The sequence below is a fragment of the Myotis myotis genome, unplaced genomic scaffold, assembly GCF_014108235.1.
Source record: "Myotis myotis isolate mMyoMyo1 unplaced genomic scaffold, mMyoMyo1.p scaffold_m19_p_11, whole genome shotgun sequence".
NCBI lineage: Eukaryota > Metazoa > Chordata > Mammalia > Chiroptera > Vespertilionidae > Myotis > Myotis myotis.
The window spans coordinates 12,119,844-12,139,132 of NW_023416315.1; the positions used below are offsets into that span (position 1 = coordinate 12,119,844).

The 19,289-nt window shown below is 36.1% G+C and overlaps 1 protein-coding gene across 2 annotated transcripts in view; it reads right to left on the reverse strand.

Annotated features, from left to right (window-relative positions):
- Positions 1–2,655: 2,655 nt before the first annotated feature.
- BCAP29 (B cell receptor associated protein 29) overlaps positions 2,656–19,289 on the reverse strand; it is a 37,806-nt gene continuing 21,172 nt past the window's right edge. The window contains exons 7-8 of one of the 2 annotated variants that reach the window (XM_036327537.1): positions 6,678–6,778; positions 2,656–4,774 (exon numbers count right to left, since the gene is read on the reverse strand). In XM_036327537.1, the coding sequence (XP_036183430.1) occupies positions 4,739–4,774; positions 6,678–6,778 (137 nt within the window). In that variant the 3' untranslated portion in view covers positions 2,656–4,738. Of the gene's footprint in view, positions 4,775–5,799; positions 5,857–6,677; positions 6,779–19,289 lie in introns of those variants that run through there. The other variant, XM_036327536.1, reaches the window with a different exon arrangement.

Consider the following 19,289-nt stretch of genomic DNA (forward strand, 5'->3'; position numbering starts at 1 on the left):
GGCCTACTTGCACTTGTTCCTCTGGGCTCCAGCGCTGGGGCAATGGCTCTTGGGGGATTCAGGGAAATACGAGGAGGAACTGGATTGTCTAGCATCAGAACAAATACTGGGGGTGGCTTTATCCCAGACCGGGGTGCTCACAGGAGTCATTGTTCCTATGCTGAGACCTCCCCAGTCACAGAGCTGACTGGCAGCCATATATGAATTTCCATCACCAGACTCACACTGTTGGCTCCACCCTGGAGTTTCCCTGGGACCACGCCCTACCCAATTTGAAGCCCCACCCAAACTGTTTACAGTAGCTCTTCCATAAGAATGGGCTGTCCTGGCTCAGGCTTCAGACATTCCTAAAAACCTCTCAAACAAGCAGCAGCTGGCATCAGTGTGTCCCATAACTATCAATAAGAGGCCCAAGACCCAGCACTAGCACCAGTCTGCCTTGCTTCACAGCTTGGCCTCACCTGGGCACTTCCAAGCCCAATACAATAGCAGCCATCTGCAGGTAGCTCTGTAGCTCCTGCCAGGTAGCCCCAGGCAGTGGCTGACTTTGCACCACCTGGGTGGCCCCAGAGCCAGTGCATCCAGTGTACAGCTTCAGACCATACCAGATTACAACTGACACACTCAAGGGGTAGATTCAGTGAGCACCAAAGTGATGAATAGCAAGAACCTACAACCAAGATTTCTTTACCCAGCAAAGGTATCATTTAGAATTGAAGGTCAGATAAAGAGCTTCACAGACAGAAAAAGCTAGAGTTCATTACCACCAAACCAGTATTATATGAAATGCTGAAGGGTATTCTTTAAGAAGAGCAAGAGGAAAAAGAAGAGGAGGAGGAAGAGGAGGAAAAGGAGGAGGAGGGAGAAGAAAAAATATGAATACAATGTAATAAATACATACCTATCAATAATTGAATCTAAAAATCAAAATAAACAAACAAGTAATCTAATTAACAAAATAAACTGATGAGTAAAATAGAACCAGAGGCATGGAAACATGGAACAGATGGATGAATCCCAGAGGGAAGGGGGGTGAGAGGGGCAGGAAAAAATTAACCAAAAATCTTATATAGCACATATGCATTAGCTATGGACACAGACAATGGGGTGGTGAAGGCCTGTGGCAGGGCAGGAACCGGGTGGAGGGAGGCAAAGGGGGGAAAAAGGGAGACATCAGTAATACTCTCCAAATAAAGATAAAAAAAAATGGTTTGGTTTGATAGTAGCAGTGGGAATGGAAATAACACTGAAGGAGAAAAAGAACTAAAAATAGGAGTGGAGAAAAAGAATTAAGATAGGGTATCTGTTTCCACACATTGTGAAATTCAGTCCACACCATTACCTGTATGTTCCTGCATTACTTTCCTAGTGCTGCTAACAAATTATCACAAACTTGGTGATTTAAAACAACAAATGTATTGTCTCATGGCTCTTAAGTCCAGAAGTCCAAAGTCAAGTTTCACTGGTGTCCACAGGGTCATTCTCTCTCAGCAGGCGCTAGGAAGAATCTGTTCTTGCCTCTTCAGCTCTGGAAGCTCTGGCACTCCAATCTCTGCCTTCAGGCCACAGTGCCATCTCCTCTTCTATGTGGTAATTACCTTCCTTTGCATTTAGGGCCCACCCAGATTATTCAGAATAATCTCTCCATCTCAAGATCCTTAACTTAGTCATGTTGTTTACCATATAAAGTTAATATTCACTCTTTTGCCATAGAAGAAAATATTCCCAGGATTAGGACATGGGTATCTTTTGAGGGGTTGTTATTCAATTCTACAATGTTGAAATCACTTTTGGCTATAGAAGGAAAGAGTAATGTTTGTTTAGAGATCAAGGTGGAAAGCAACATTATGAAGTTAATAATGCCATTTAGTAAATTGATTAGAGAAAGAAATGTTAAAAAAAGAAAACGGAACCTTTGTGAAGCGGGTTTTCAGGAATACTGGGGAAAGTAGGCTGAAAGACAAAAACATTCAGAAGGGCTTCATGGGCTTTAGACATATCATTCTTGATGTTAAAGTCCATGTTAAAAGGCCTACTATCCTTACACCTTGAGTAGTGGGCACTCAAAAACAAGGTGTAACAGGTGTCAGTAGTGCTGGGCATGGGCTGTTCAGCTGTGGTGGGACATGGATGGGAGGGGTAGTGAGAAGGCAGTGAACAATGGAATGGGAGTGCAGGGCCAGGCTAACCTACAGAAGTGGAGTAAAACAGGAGAGATACATCCAAGTGGCTCTGGTTGGGAGGCCCAAGGAGGAAGCAGGGATGTCACTGCAGGCGAGCAGAGACCCAGCACCAGAACAAGCATGGGATTTAATTAGAGATCATGGCAGGCTGGTGACATTGGGATAGTATCATAGGAAATAGTTAAGCTCCAGGCTCTAGATTGGGGGTTCAGGGTACTCTATTTACCAGTACTGGGGTCCAAGATATAGCCTGATAAGCAATGAGTACTTGGCTAGAACTTCTTAAATGCTCCTTCCTAGAGTGCAGGACCTCAAGGTAGATTTGTAAGTGGGGAAGAGAGTGTGACAAAACTCTATGTAACTCTGATAGAAAAAGATAAGAATGACACTCCCGTGTTTAAATCCGTAATACAGCCTAGCCCTTTTAAAACATAAAGTCATTACGGACAATAGAAAGAAACAATACGCAGTGTGACCAAATCCGGAATACATGTTTATTTTTTGTTCAACTCCATCATTGGCAAGGAGAGCATAACTAACAAGTATTGTTTGAGGGGCAATTTGGTGTCGTGGTAAAGTACACAGAGTCTGAAGCAAAAGTTCCTCGTTCAAACCTTGGATAAATCATGGCAATACTTTGTTCAGCAAATTATAGCTAGTTTGTGTTTATAAAGACTAGAGTAATATCTGAACACCTGAACTCTATTTTAGATCCTGGCCCCAATCCATCCAATATCATGTTACCGTGAGAAAACGGCTCAGAGGTCTGAGGCCTCAGGTTGCCCATCTGTAAAACTGAAGGCTGAAACTGAGGAGGACTTAAATGTACACTTTAAAGTGATCTTGGGAAATCTTTAAATCCTCGCGCTCTTCAAAGAGCACCCAGACTTTATCTTTGCCATACAGTCTGAACAACTTTGAGAATCACAGTATTACCTTAGTATACAGAGTAATCCTGATCTAAACGTTATTGCTCTCATTTTGAAGATGAGGAAATGGAAGTCTAGAGGGTTAAAAAATTTGTTCAAATCACATGGCTAAATTATTGTGAGGCTGGGATTAGATTTAAATTCTGCCAATTCTACAGGTGTGTACTTCCTAATTTTCTCTGTTATTCTGTATTAGACTTGATTTCTGTATAGCAGGCCAAAATCACTCACTCACTCGGTATTACCCCTGTAGCTCTAACTTGGATATTTTTCAGTTGATACTTGGAGTTCTGTCTTGTTTCAGCGCTCCCTCCCTCTTGTTATTTATGGTGCTGTCAGTCCAGATGGTCTAACTCCCATTTCTTACTCCTGTTAAATGTCTCCTACGTGTCTGTTTTCTAGCAGTAACTCTTGACTTTCATCTGAAAAAAAAAGTCTTACATACTTGCTTATTTCATCCATTTTGCAATGAAAAAAATTAAATATGTGTGAGGTTGATGCTAAAAGGATAATAAACAACAAAGGATAAAACAAATATGAAGAAAATAAAAACTCTAGTAATTATTTTCCATTTTCTTTTATATTTAGGTTTTTATGAGAAAAGGAAGATAATTTCCATGTCTAAACACTGGGAACAACCTAAATCATATTAATGCTATAATCATTATCATTTTCTAAAGAAAACACTAAATGAATATTTGAATGGAAAAATAGTATTTAATATTTAGTTTTCAGAATACATAAACATCTCAGAGGAACTGTGATACCAGTGTATGTATACTGGAGGTAATATTTGTATTATAACTATATAATCTCACAGCAATGGGAAATACTTGCTCTCTGAGTCAAGAATTCCAAATTGTTGCAAAATAATTTTAGTTCAGTGCTGTGACAGTTGTACAAATAGATGTAAGCTCCACTGCTAGATGGACTTTAAAAAGATTGACCACTTACTAATTACGTGTCATTGACACGAATGTCAACAAAAACAGTCCAATAGATGTAGAAGCACAGTAACAAAAATATAATTATTAAAACAGTTGTCTGATGAGAGTAAACCATAGTATGTGTCATCAGGCTTTAAGGTCACTATTTTTATTGTTTGCTCTGACTCTTCCCTATTAATATAGTGGCAAATTCTGATCATTTATCCTTATTTAATCTTCCCATGAACAAATTTGCTGATAATGGATACTATATTCAAATACATAATCATTGTCATCATCTGATTAAATAGATTATTATTAGTAGAAACTCATCAAAGCTTTTAAAGGCTATTAACGGTTTCATGCAACTTAAAAATCTAATTTTGGGAGTAACTGGCTAATGAATTTTTCTTTCTATTGGTAAACAGCCACCATACACCACTGTTACTATGAGTATCTAAATGGTTTTAACATGCTTATATTTTACTTAAGAGCCAGAATATAGACTTTACAATATTAAGTGAAACATTATCAAATATTGTGATAATGCCATTATAATAACAGCTTATATATGGCATTTTAAAAAATGTTGGCCAGTCATAGTACATTTTTCTGAACTGAATTTTAAATTTCTGAGAGACTAACATGATAGCAAATTTATCATCCTGACATGGTGTGCCACGCTCTTCTTCCTGACAGTTCACAGGCTTTTCTTGTTGTCTTTTGGTAAAAGATCCTGCAAGAAAAAATGGACTTAAGTAGTACAGCAAAGAGTGAGAAACAGATTCATAGATAAGACATGGACTTAAAAAAATTCTCTTTTCTGTGTATAGTTATTAATTGTAAGAGTAATCAACTGTGAAATATGGATTAAGACGGTCTCAAATTTTAAAAACTACAAAATTGGTGGGTTTTACTAGAAAAGATGTCTAGAGGGGAAAATAAAACTCTTGTTAAGTTCTTTTTCTCCTCCGTCTTAATCTATTTTGCCTTCGTTTCACAGTTATATCCGGAAAACAAAATTTCTATTCCCCTCTTGCAAACCCAATTAAGACTTTTTGGCAGAGAAAGAATGAAGGGAACCACAAAAACCAGATGGGGTGTCCTTTTTTGTTGTTGTTCTTCAGATATTTGCCAATATAACCAGCTTCTCAAATTATACCCTTTACTGATCATGTTAAAAGATGACTATAATGTATTATTTAAAATTGGAAGAAAATGGGGTAGAAATAATCTTAAGAAATCTTGCTCCAAGAAGGTAAAGGTCTACCCTGAGGGAAAAAATTTCATAAAATGGAGTTGTAGTGTTATTGCTTATCCATGGGAAGTTCATCAAAAGCTTATTCAGGCCATGACCGGTTTGGCTCGGCCTGCGGACTGAAAGGTCCCAGGTTCGATTCCGATCAAGGGCATGTACCTGGGTTGCGGGCACAACCCCAGTAGGAGATGTGCAGGAGGCAGCTGATCCATGTTTCTCTCTCATCGATGTTTCTGGCTCTCCATCCCTCTCACTTCCTCTCTGTAAAAAAATCAATAAAATATATTAAAAAAAAAAAAAAGCTTATTCAGGCTGAGTGTTGATGCTTTCAGAATAACTTTAATAACATTAACTTTAAGCAACCAATCAGAAGACAGGATTAGAGAAAACAGGTTATATATATCTTACCACTTCAGATAAAAATCACAGCTTGAATGGAGCAGTTATTCTGGATAAGTCCCTTAAGTAAAGTGTGATTTTCCAAAGCGAAACTTACAAATTGGCAGGTGCTCATGCTTTTATACTGCCAATGACCCTTGGTTAGTTCTGTTTTTTCTTTTCTAGAAGAGCACAAGTGCAAACAAGGAAAGGCAAAGACTACATATTTTGAAGGGACTGTTTTCTAATGTTTATTTAGTAACTTTAACAGGAAGGGGACCAGAAGGGGAAATCCAAATCGGTTTAAAAGCTGCAAGTGGGATTTGCTTATGGTAAGGAAATCAGCTTTCCCCTCTCCCACCTTTGTCTCCTTAACGTTTTATAGTCCCTTATTTTCTGATTATTTTATTTAAAGTAAATGAACTATGTAAAATTGAGAAAGTTAAGTTTCCCAAAGAACTTGATGATACAATGCAATTTTTAAGGTTGGTTTGACAACAGAAGTGAAATTCATAAAGGACAATTAGATATAGCTTTTTACTGTAAATGGTCCACAGCAATCTTTTGATTCTCAAGTAGGATTTGGAAGGTGAATATGATTATCTTGTATTTTCATGCAATGTCCTAATCTTCACCCTCTAGGTCAGTGGTCGGCAAACTGCGGCTCGCGAGCCACATGAGGCTCTTTGGGCCCTTGAGTATGGCTCTTCCACAAAATACCACGTGCAGGCGCGCATGTACAGTGTGACTGAAACTTCATGGCCCATGCGCAGAAGTTGGTATTTTTTGGAAGAGCCACACTCAAGGGGTCAAAGAGCCGCATGTGGCTCGCGAGCCGCAGTTTGCCGACCACTGCTCTAGGTAAATTCTGGGTTCCTTAATTACTCAATAAAACCGGGATTAAGTACAACCTTTTGATTTGGGAAGGGCAAATAACACAAATAGTTGACTTAATTAATTACACTTTCAAAAAATTTAAGCCTATAACATGGATGTCACCCACCTGAAGTTCTGAGTGTTCTTTTAGGAGTCGGTCATACTCTTTTGAAAGACTCTCTGCTTGCATCTTCATTGCCATTATGTCATTTTGTGCCTTTGAAAGGGCTAGAAAACATTGAACAGAATTTAAAATATTTATTTTAAAGTAATTTCAAATTTACAAAAAATTTGCAAGACTTGAATAGAGAACTTCTTTGTAGCCTTTATGCAAATTCACCAACTCTTAATGATGTAGTACATTTGTTATTGTATTCTTCCTCTCCACACACACACAATTATTTTCTTGAACCATTTGAGAATAAGTTACAGGCATCATGCTCCTTTACTCCTTAATACTTCACTGTGTATTTCCTAAGAACAAAGGTATTCTCTAACATAATCATAGTATAATTACCAAATTTAGGAAATTTAACATCAATACAATACTTTTTCTAATCTACTATTCATATCCCAATCATGGCAAATGTTCCAATTATGTCCTTTTTATTATTTTTTTTTCACCTCTAGTTCAGGATCCAGTCATAGACCAACTTTTGCTTTAAGTTGTCATATCTGTAGTTTCCTTTAATCTGAAATAGTTCATCAGTTTTTTTTTTAAAAAGATATGTTTATTAATTTCAGGGAGGGAGGGAGAGGGAGAAAGAGATAGAAACATCAATAATGAGAATCATTGATCAGCTGCCTCCTGCATGCCCTCTACCAGGGATTGAGCAACCCGGGCATGTGCCCTACTGGGAATTGAATGGTGACCACCTGGTTCATTGGTGGACCCTCAGCAACTGAGCAACACTGGCCCGGCTAGTTCTTCAGTCTTGCCTGCCCTTCTCTCCCCCATCTTTTGTGACACTGAAATTTTTAAAAATGCAGGCCACTTTAAAAATGTTTTTCATTTTGGTTTTGTCTGATGTTTCCTCATGATTAAATTCAGCTTATGCCTCCCACTTACATACAAACATTTATTTCATATTTGTGTTATTGAATATCTTTCAAGGTATCACATCCAGAGACCCATCAGCCTCTCAATAGCTTTCCATTTTATAATTATTTTCTTCCTTGTAACTTAGAAGCAGTATGTGAGAAGACGCTTAAACTATGTAAGCATCCTGTTCCTTGATAAACTTTGCCCTTATTTTTAGCATCCACTGATAATTCTTGCCTAAACCAATCTTTATTATTATGGTTGTGATATGGTGATTTTCCAGCTTCACCAATCCATCCACATTTATCAGTAAGCACTCTACTACAAAGAAGAGCCTTCCTTTCTCTTTGGGGGACTATTTTTAAAAAATGCATTTTTATTGATTTCAGAGAGGAAGGGAGAGGAAGAGAGAACTAGAAACATCGATGATGAAAGAGAATCATTTATCAGCTGCCTTCTGCATGCCCCCACTGGGGATTAAGCCCATGCCCTGACTGGGAATTGAACCATGACCTCCTGTTTCATAGATCAATGCTCAACTACTGAGCCATGCTGGCTGGGCTAGGGTAAGAGTTTGAGGAAAGAAAGTGGAATTTATAAATTTAAAGGGCACTTTTTTTTGGACAATAAATGAAATTATAGATCCTATTTATAAACAATCTGGTTGCTTTTCCTCTTGAGAAGTCATCACATGGGCATTTTTGTATATAAATATATGTCACTATCAACTAAAGTGCCTTTTGTATCAGTACTTTCTAAACAATGTTATTGAATTAAACTTTCTGCACTGTTCTATATCTGCATTGTCCAATAAATGTTCTACATCTGTGTTGTCCAATATGGCAGCCACTAGTTACAGGTAGCTATTAAGTACTTTAAATGTGGCTGTTGCAACTGAAGAACTGAATCTTAAATTTTATTTACTTTTAATTAATTTAAAGTTTGATTAAAATAGCACGGCTTTATAATTTCTTCTACATTACTTCTATAGATTCATAAATCTAAATTAGGTATTGAAGATTGAATTTGACAAGTTTAATGTGTCACTTGGTAAAGGTATGCGTTAGGCATGGAAGAAGACTTTTGGTAGTGGTTTAATTTCGCTGGAACCACAGCCACAGCATAAAGATTTATACATTCATTTTTAATTTGGGTTCTACAGGGCATTTCCTAGAGGATATATGAAAATGTGAAACATGTTGTTCTCTTCAGGACCTTACTAAAAATGTTTAAGAGGCTAAATTTCCAGCATATAAAAAGCTAAGAAGATTCTACACCCAATAGTGTCTGACTAGCCTATAATGGTGGTTTTAAAAATACTGGTCAGGACCTTATATTAAACAGAGGCTGGTCTTAATGTTAAAAATAATTTACATTTAAATTACTGGCAATAATAAATTACTTAGGAAATATCATAAATCTTAGCTATCAACTCATTAGTACCTTATTAAAAGATACCATTTTCCCATGAATTGTTAGAAGAATGAGTCTTATGAATCTATAAAAGCAGCAAGAGTTTTAATTATAAATGGGTGTTTTATATTGTCAAATACTTTTTCTGTATCTACTGATAGGATTTTTATCCTTTGTTTTGTTAATGTGGTATATCACATTGATCGTGATATATCACATTGATCGTGGTATATCACCTTGATCAATTTGCATATGCGGAACCATTCCTGTGCCCCTAGAATGAACACCACTTGATCCTGATATATTATCTCTTTAATGTATTGTTGTATTCAACTTGCTAGTATTCATTTATGAATAAAACACTCAATAGGATGGGTATAGAAGAAAAGTACCTCAACATAATAAAGGGCATATATGACAAACCCTCAGGTAGTATCATACTCAATGGTGAAAAACTGAAAGCTTTTCCTTTCAGATCAGAAACAAGACCAGGATACCCACTCTTGCCACTGTTATTCAACATAGTATTGGAAGTCCTAGCCAGAGAAATCAGGCAAAAGAAATAAATAAAAGGCATTCAAATTGGCAATGAATAAATAAAATTGTCACTTTTTGCAGACAACATAATTCTTTATATAGAAACCCCTAAAAACTCCACCAAAAACCTATTAGAAACAGTAAATAAATATACTAAAGTTGCAAATTACAAAATCAATGTACAAAAATTAACTGCATTCCTATATTCTAACAATGAAATTTCAGAAAAAAATGAAAACAAAAAACAACAACAAAGAAACACAATTCCTTTTGCAAAAGAATAAAATCCTTAGGAATAAATTTAACAAAGGATGAGATGAACCTATACACTGAAAACTGTAAGACATAAAGATATAGAAAGATATTCCATATTTATGGATTAGAAGAATCAACATAGTTAAAATGGCCATATTACCAAAGCAATATACAGATTTAATGCAACCCCCAAAAAATCCCAATGGCATTTTTTAAAGAAATAGAAGAAATCATCAGATTTGTATAGGACCACAAAAGACCCCAAATAGCAAATGAATCCTGAGAAAAAAGACGCTGGAAGTAGTGAACTCTCTGATTTCAAATTATACTACAGAGCAACCACAATCAAAACAGCATGGCACTGGCATGAAACACACACAGATTAATGGAACAGAATTGAGTGCCCAGAAATAAACACACATGTTTATGGGCAAAATAATATTTTGACAAAGGAGCCAAAAACATACAAAAGAGAAAAGAAAGCCTCTTCAATAAACGATGCTGGGTAAATTGGAAAAACCACATGTAAAAGAATAAAACTAGACTGCTGTTTATCACCATACACAAAAAGTAACTCAAAATGGATCAAAGACCTAAATATAAGACCTAAAACAATGCCGAAACCGGTTTGGCTCAGTGGATAGAGCGTTGGCCTGCGGACTGAAAGGTCCCAGGTTCGATTCCGGTCAGGGGCATGTGCTTGGGTTGCGGGCATATCCCCAGTGGGAGATGTGCAGGAGGCAGCTGATTGATGTTTCTCTCTCATCGATGTTTCTGACTCTCTATCTCTCTCCCTTCCTCTCTGTAAAAAATCAATAAAATATATATATATATGAAAAAAGACCTAAAACAATTAATTGCATAGAAGAAAACATAGGAAGTAAATTTATGGATCTTGGTCTTGAGGAGGACTTTATGAATTTAACCCCAAAGGCAAAGCAAAAATAAATGAATGGCATTATATCAAACTAAAAGACTTCTGCACAGCAAAAGAAACTCAATAGCCCGCCCAATTGAAAAATGGGTAGAGGATCTGAACAGACACTTTTTCCAAGAAGACATACAAATATCCATGAGATGTATGAAAAGATGCTCAACTTCCCTAGCTATTAGGGAAATGCAAAGCAAAATTACAATGAGGTACCACCTCATACCAATTAGAATGGCTATTATCGACAAGACAAGTAATAACAAGTGTTGAAGAGGTTGTGGAGAAAAAGGAACCCTCATTCACTTCTGGTGGGAATATAAAATGGTACAACCACTATAGAAAACAGTATGGAGGTTCCTCCAAAAAGTAAGAATAGAGTTATCATATAACCTAGTAACCGCTTCCCTGGTTATCAACCTCCCAAATTAAAATTTTTTCTATTTATAGATTTGAGAGAGAGAGAGAGAGAGAGAGAGAGAGAGAGAGAGAGAAACATTGATTTGTTGTTCACTCATTGGTTTCTTTCTGTATGAGCCCTGACCAGGGATCAAACCTGAAACCTTGGCATATCAGGACGATGCTCTAACCAAATGAGCTACTCAGCCTGAGCTACCAACCCCCAAAATTTGAAAATTTTTATTTGCAAAGATATATGCACCCCCTATGTTCACTGCAGCATTATTCATAATGGCCAAGACATGGAAGCAATGGAAGTGTTCTTCGATGGTTGATTGGAAAAAGATACAGTATGTATATACAATGGAATACTACTCAGCCATAAGAAAAGATGAAATACTGCCATTTGTGACAAAGGTGGATGTTGAGAATATCTTGCTAAGTATATTAAGTGAGACAGAAAAAGTCAAGAACTATATGATTTCACTCATATGTGGGATATAAAACTGAAAATAAATGAACAAAAGAAAACATAAACACGCACAGACACAAACAACAGTATGGTGATTACCACAAGGAAGGGGGTGGGGAAGTGGCAGAGAGGGTCAAAGGTATGGTGACGGAAGGAGATTGAGATTGGGTGGTAAACACATGCAATGTACAGATGATGTACACTTGAACCCTATATAATTTTATTAATCAATATCACCCCAATAAATTTAATTTTTGAAAAAGCTAGAGAACCACTTGTACTGTTTATTCAGAAGTATTTTTCGGATCACTTCTAGAATGAATCTATAATGAAACAACTATAGAATAATCCTGTTTTTGGGGGGCACTTATCAAGCCAAGGTATAAACTGTGTTTACTAGTATTTTGTTTTGTATTTTAGTGAATATTAAGAAACCTAACGATTACTATCTTATTGAACATACTCCAATAAGTAAAGGCTGTTATTTCCTAGGAGCATTTTGGATTGTTTTCCAGTCCTTATGTCTTTTTTTTTACAAGAATTATAATATCCTGTTTTGTATGCCTTCTACCTCCTTTTGGAACTGCCTTTGTGACTAAGGGATTATATAAACTTGTTATCTGACATTTTAATATGCTTGTTTTATTTTGAACCATATTATTTTGGAAACAGCATATATAGGGAAGATATTATTAGACAAGGAGGTTTGAGGTGATACATCAAACTCACTTTCAATTTTCTCATCTGCAAATATGAGTTGCTATCACTTGACAGTGGCTTTAAGGAAATGCTGAGATATTTCATGACAACACTGGCCAGATTCAAATAAAGACTAGGTTATGTTCTAGTCACTTTTGGGGGCACATGCATCATTTATTGATATAGAGAGTAACCCCAACTAATGTTTCAGTGATACATAGTATGCCAAAATGTTTGTGTACAATGACATGCAAGCAGGCCAAAAATACTTGTGGTTTTTAAACTGCCAAACTTACATTAATGGAGCTGTTTGCACAGTGGGAGGAGTGGGTGAAACTAACACACTGTGTAAATGTATTGTGTCACCATGATTTCTACCTGAGATAACAGACACTAATGGCTAAGCTTTGCCAGGAAATGGGAAAGATTTTGAAGGCATTGGCATGACAGCTAAAGTTGGCTGTGGTACAAGAGCTGTAAGGATTGCGCCAGAGGAAACATTTCTAGATAAATTTCTATACATCTAGTGTTGGTTTCTTTTCAGTTTATTTGCTTCTATTTTTGAGAGCTTCAGAGTGTGATATACTGGAGCTATTCAGTACTTAATCCTCACATGTACTATTCCTTTATCAGTGATCAAGTACTAGACCATTAACCTACAGTACTGTTTTCAAGATACTTGGAAAGTAGACTCACAGACCTTTGTTAAGTAAGAAACATAAATTGTAGTTTTCATTGTAGTTGTTCTTGTCCATGCCTATATTACCAGGTACATGTAGATGACGTCTGTTTTAGACATCACTTCGGTCACCTTTTAACCTCACATCCATACTTCCATTATATCTCACCAATCAATCTACTCCATCTGTTACCACTGTCCTCATCTCCAGTTTAGATTATTGAAATGGATTCCTCACCTAGTTTCCTGGCTACTCTAATTCATTGTCCACATTATCATCAAAGTGATTGCTCCTCTGCCTAAAAACTCTCTAACAGTGCCCTGCCCCCAAGAACGTTAGCATATAAATAAGGCACATGAGGCCCTTCATGATGGATTTTAGGCTTACTGCTCAACTCCCACTACTGCCTCCACTTTATGTTCCAGTCACACTGAGCTCCTTGTGGTCCTTTGAAAATGCCATGCTCTTTCAGTTACATGCTGTTCATTTTGTGAAAACATTCTTGCCCATCTCCCTTAACCTCCCTGCTTCTCTCATTCTCCCCCATTTAATCTGGCTAATTAAGATTCAACCTTCAAAATGTCAACAGATTGCCCTGGATCTCTGCTGTTGGCTCTGCTTCATCTTGAGCTAACCTTTATTACAGCACCTACCATGCTGAAGTATAAGCATGTCCCACTAAACTATGGTCTACTCAAGAAACAGTTGTATCTGCCTTGGGCACCCAGCACTACGCCTAGCACATGGTAGGTGCTTAAATATGTTCCTTAAGGAAGAATGGATACATGAAAAGTTTACGTTTTAGGCACCTAAAAACTTCACTTGTGTAAAACTAGTTCATCTCCTAAAAATAAAATAAATGCCAGGTAAATAATGAGGTGTCACTTTAGTCACCTGATAGGAATCTTGGTTCCAACTAAAAACAGTTATATCATTAATCAAAAAACAAAATATTCAGGATAACTGGACAGTCACAAAGCAAACAGACCATTCTTGAGATATTTTGATAAAAATATAATCATGTTACAAATATCTCATGCTAATTCAGAATTACAAACAAAAACCAAACAAATAGTATCACAGAATACAGTTCAATACAATAAAAATAAAAAAACACATAAAACACTCATTCTAGGACTGGGGCGAGATATATGCAAGACAAGTAAGAAAATAGGAAAGTACTAAAAAAATAAAAATAAAGTCCACCCCCCCCCCCAAAAAAAATCCACAATGATGAGGATACGTCAAAGGGACACAGGAGCCAACTAAAAGATTCCCAATAGCCAAAGCCTGGACAACTTGAGCAACAAAATAAATTAATATTAAATTATAACTCAAAGTACAAAATGAACACCCATGAGTCCATATTGATACACATAAATAAATAAGTAGAGGAGAATAGACAAATCTGTGAAGAAAAGTTCCAAATAATTTATATAGATACTCGACCTTCAGGAGGTGGCCCTAATTCCTCACTTCTTAAGTATGCACTTCGAATAGTGACTTCCTTTCAAAGAGGAGTAAAAAAAGTAACATGATATCATAGAGAAACCTGACAAATACTACCTCAGCCAGGTCAACATCAACAATAATAAATCATGTTGCTATGTACTCTTGATGTTATGTGATGAATTCCAATAGAGAAACATTTCAGAAAATATCTAACCAATACTTCTCAAAATTGTCAAGGTCATAAAAAATAAGGAAAGTCTGAGAAATTATTATAGCCCAGAGGAGCCTAAGGAGACAATACTAAAGGTAACGTGGTGTGCTGTATGAGATCCTGTAACAGAAAAAAGACATCAGATGAAAACTAAGGAAATCTGAATAAATTATAAACCTTAGTCAATAATAATGTCTCCTTATTGGTTCATCAATTGTATAAATGTACCACCATAATGTAAGGCATTCTTTAAAAAAAAGGAACAGTACAGGACATATGGGAATTTGCTGTATTATCTTGCTTATTTTTCAATAAATTGAAACTGTCCTAACATAAAAAGTTTATTATAAAAAAGCAGTAAGTCCAGCCCTGACCGGGTAGCTCAGTTGGTTAGAGCATTGTCCTGATATGCCAAGGTTGCGGGTTCAATCTGCAGTCAGGCCACTCAACCAAGCATGAAGGGAGACAGTTTCAGGGAGGCTTCCTAGGCGTGGCAACACTGAAGCTGAAAGGTGAGCATAGTCTATAGAGAAGAGTGGAGGAAAAAGGACATTACAGTCCTGGGCAAAGGCAAAAAGTAATGAAATACTACTGTTAGAACTACAAACTACAATATTTAATAAAGTAGGAGTACAAAACTTATATTGGACAAGGATGGGAGATAAAGCTAGAGATGACGGTGGAGACCAGGTGCCATCTTGAAAAGTTGCAAAGGTGATAGAAACCAATAAAGACTTTGAAATAGTACAGAGGCATCGTCGGAGACATGGTGTTGAAAACTGCTCTGGTGGCAATGTGAAGAAGCAGAGAGATTAAAGTGGGACATGCTTTAGGAGACCGCTTGCTTTGCAAGAGGAGCATCAAGAATTTTTGGAATGGAAATAAAGCTGCATAAGTGATTTAATACAGAGTAAACATTGAGTAAAACCAAAAATAGCTTTTTCACATGCAAAGAACAAAGAAAAAATGAATGTTTTTTTGGGGGAGGGTGTCTCAGTTTCTCTACCCATCACTAGGTATAATAGTGCCTACCCATAACTTCTAGGGTACTGGGAATATGAATGAGGTTTATGGGTAAAGTGCTTTCGGGTTTAGAAAAGACATGGATTTAAAGAATGCTTATACTTATAATGATTACTGGTACTCAGGGCCAGGGAACTGATAAATACGCTTTCTAATTTAATAAATAAAATAAGCCACACTGTGTATGCTATTGGCATAGGAAATATCAATACTTGCATAAAGACTTCCTTTATTAATCTTAGTTAGGTTGCTAAGTAATATATTTAAAAAAACAATTTTGGTTCTGTACTTATTGAAGAATAATTATAAATTATATTAATATGGTAGCTTTGCACTTAAAAATCAGATGTATGTTTAAGGCAAAGCACTGCATACGTATAGATTATAACAGATTGCTTTGAAAGGAGTATGTTTTATAAAGCAAGTTCATGTGTAAGCAAAAGCAACAAACGGAATCTATAAGAATTATCAACCCATCATGTGAGAATTGAAGGAGTCACTTAACAAAGAACTAATTTTACTATAAAATTTCTTAAATTATCTGATCAAGAAGCACAGGTGCACAGCAAATTTTTAACAATAGCAGAAAAATATTTTCACCATCCTCATTTATACTGAAAAAGGTACTCTTCTTTATTTGAAGACCCTAAATAGAGGTCAGTAAACTAATTCTGTAAAGGACCAGATAGTAAATGTTTTTAGCTTTCTATGCCATGCAGATTCTGTACAGTCTATTCAACTCTGCAGTCACAGAAAACATGTAAACGAATGATTGTGGCTTTGCTCCAACAAAATTTAATTTTTAAAAACAAGGCAGCAAGCTGGGTTTGGCCCATGGTCATACTTTGCTGACCCCTGTTCTAAAATAGCACTTGTAAGTTTTATCAGTTTCTCTTAAGTTATAAATTTACTGAAAATAACTAAAAAATAAAGTATCAGAATATGAGAAGAGGATCCAAATTGTACTGAAAATTTCAAGGAACCTCCTAAAAAGTTTCCTATTTTAGCTCTATCAATTTTCCTTATAGAAAGAACAAAATGTACACAGATAGGGGATGTTGCAATGAGATTTAGTTTTAGGAAAAAAAGAGGTTTTTCCCCCTAACCCGTTTGGCTCAGTGGATAGAGTGTCGGCCTGCGGACTAAAGGATTCCAGGTTCGATTCCAGTCAAGGGCATGTACCTTGATTGCGGGCACATCCCCAGTGCGGGGTGTGCAGGAGGCAGCTGATTGATGTTTCTCTCTCATCGATGTTTCTAACTCTCTGTTCCTCTTTGTAAAAAATCAATTAAATATATTTTTTTAAAAAGAGGTTTTTCTTTCTTTAATTTTTCAGCTCATTTTCCTAGATGATTGCTTTTTATCCATTTCAAAAGTGACTGAGTCAGGTACCAAGCGGGGACAATTTAAACATGAAGATGGTAAGTTCAATTCTGGGTAAGTTGATCTGAGACTGGTTAAATTTTCACATGGAAATGCCCCATCAGGCAATCTCTAAAGCAAAAATTCATGCTTCAGCTTTTAAACCAAAACTAATTCATCTTATTGGTGTTTAGCACTTTTAAACACTTCCAAGACACCCACAGAAAAGAACAGTGCTATTATTATGCAATGGTTTTATAAATCAACCTCAGATTTAATTAGCAAATGAACATATCAAACATCTAACACTACATAGTTTACCCTTGAGAGGTATTTTTATCTTTTTCAATTTAGAAGCTTATTTATAAAAGACGTCACCTTAAATTTGACAACTTTTTATTATGATATATAAAAAAGACAAATGGATTTGGGAAGTAAAATAGTGTCAGAAAAAAATCATTCCTAAACTTGAAAAAAATGTTTTAAATTACTTTTAACAATGTTTTTTTAGGTTGATAGTTAAAATCTAAATGAAAAAAAATTTCTTCTTTCAGTCATTCCCTATTTAACTTGTAAAGTTTTTTTGATAGAAGTAACAATAATATCTAGTAACTTATTAATTTTTAACATAGACAATGCACTGGGCCATTTGTGTATACAACTATTCTGTGAAAAGCTATTGTTTAACTTCCCCAGAGTAAAAGCCAGTCTTAAACCAAATCTGAGTGACTAAATTTCACACTCCCAAATGCTATTTAGATGCTTTCATAGTACCTTTGAACAAATAAAGAGAATTCTTCAATAGATGGAAACATTTCAGTTGTTTTATTCTTTCTTCTTGAATCTAAATCCCTGTCCACAAATTATGTGACAAAAGATTATTTTTTTGGCTCTATATTTTTTTCTTGCTAAAAATCTACTGCTGCCTCTGTATTTATTTTAGAATAAATTTTGGACCTCTAAACATGGAACTCATGAGCCTCCAGCTCTTGGCTTTCCCACTCACCCTGCCATACATCAACCATAATCTAGTCATCATGGCCTTCATCATTGGTCTGTGTGCCTTCCTGAGGCTAGGGAAGGACTCTCCCATTTCAGCTTCAGAAATCCCTCTCATCCCTAAGCCTCAGCTCAAATGGTACCATCCCCATGAATTTTTTCCTAGACTCTGCCAGTAGTAACAATCACTCTCTCCTCTGTGCTACTAGACCTTTATTTTGGCTTATCAACTTGTGCCTTATTTTTTAAAAAATATTTTTTACTTGATTTCAGAGAGGAAGGGAGAAAGTGAGATAGAAAGAAACATCAATGATGAGAGAAAATCACGGATCAGCTGCCTCCTATTCACCCTCTACTGGGATTCGAGCCTTCAACCCAGGCATGTGCCCTTGACCGGAATCAAACCCAGGAAACTTCAGTCTGCAGGCCAATGCTCTATCCACTGAGCCAAACCAGGGAGGGTGAAAAACATGTATTTTTTTATTTAAATAATAAAAACTCATTAGAAGGAAATAAAAGTAAAAATATATTATGATCAAAACTACCATATTTTTAAAAGCATTAACAATTTTAAAGTAAGATGATGGCTTTGAAATAACAGCAAGTAAAAGACAGTTCAGTTCATGCCCACGAGAATTTACAACTGTAAAACATGTTTAGGTTGGACTTTGAGAATTTATTTTTAGATAGATAGATGGCTCACACCGTTCCTCTGTAAGGAATTGGAAAATCTCCAAGTTTTAAATTATATCTTTTTCTTGAGACTTAAGACTCAAGAGGCAGGAATTCAGTTAGGGTTACTGATAAATAGAATAGCAATTTCCTTGTAATTTTCTCTCTTGTCTTGACCTTCAATTTCTCCTAAAAAGCACTTCAACATTTTCACTCCCTTATCCTATGTTAGTATGACTTTTTACTGGCATTAAAAGATAATGACTATATATTTTTTTTTACTCTAACATCTTCTAGGGTAGTGAAGTTGGTCTATAAAGTTGGTCTATAAAAGGAAATGTTAGTTCTTTTCAAGGTAAGCCATGGTGATATGGAAGTATTTGCCTAGGAAGAGAGTTGAATTAACAAAATCAAGATTAAAAAGGACAAGAAGGTTTTGTTTTTTGGTCCAAATCTAAGGTCCTTGTTAAATTCTGTCAATACTCAGGTACCTAGAATGGGCTTTTACATTCAGTTTCTACATTAAAAATTTGCTTTATCCTCTACAGGCATGCTTCTCAAGAACAGTTTTAATTATGTTCCATGTTAACTAATC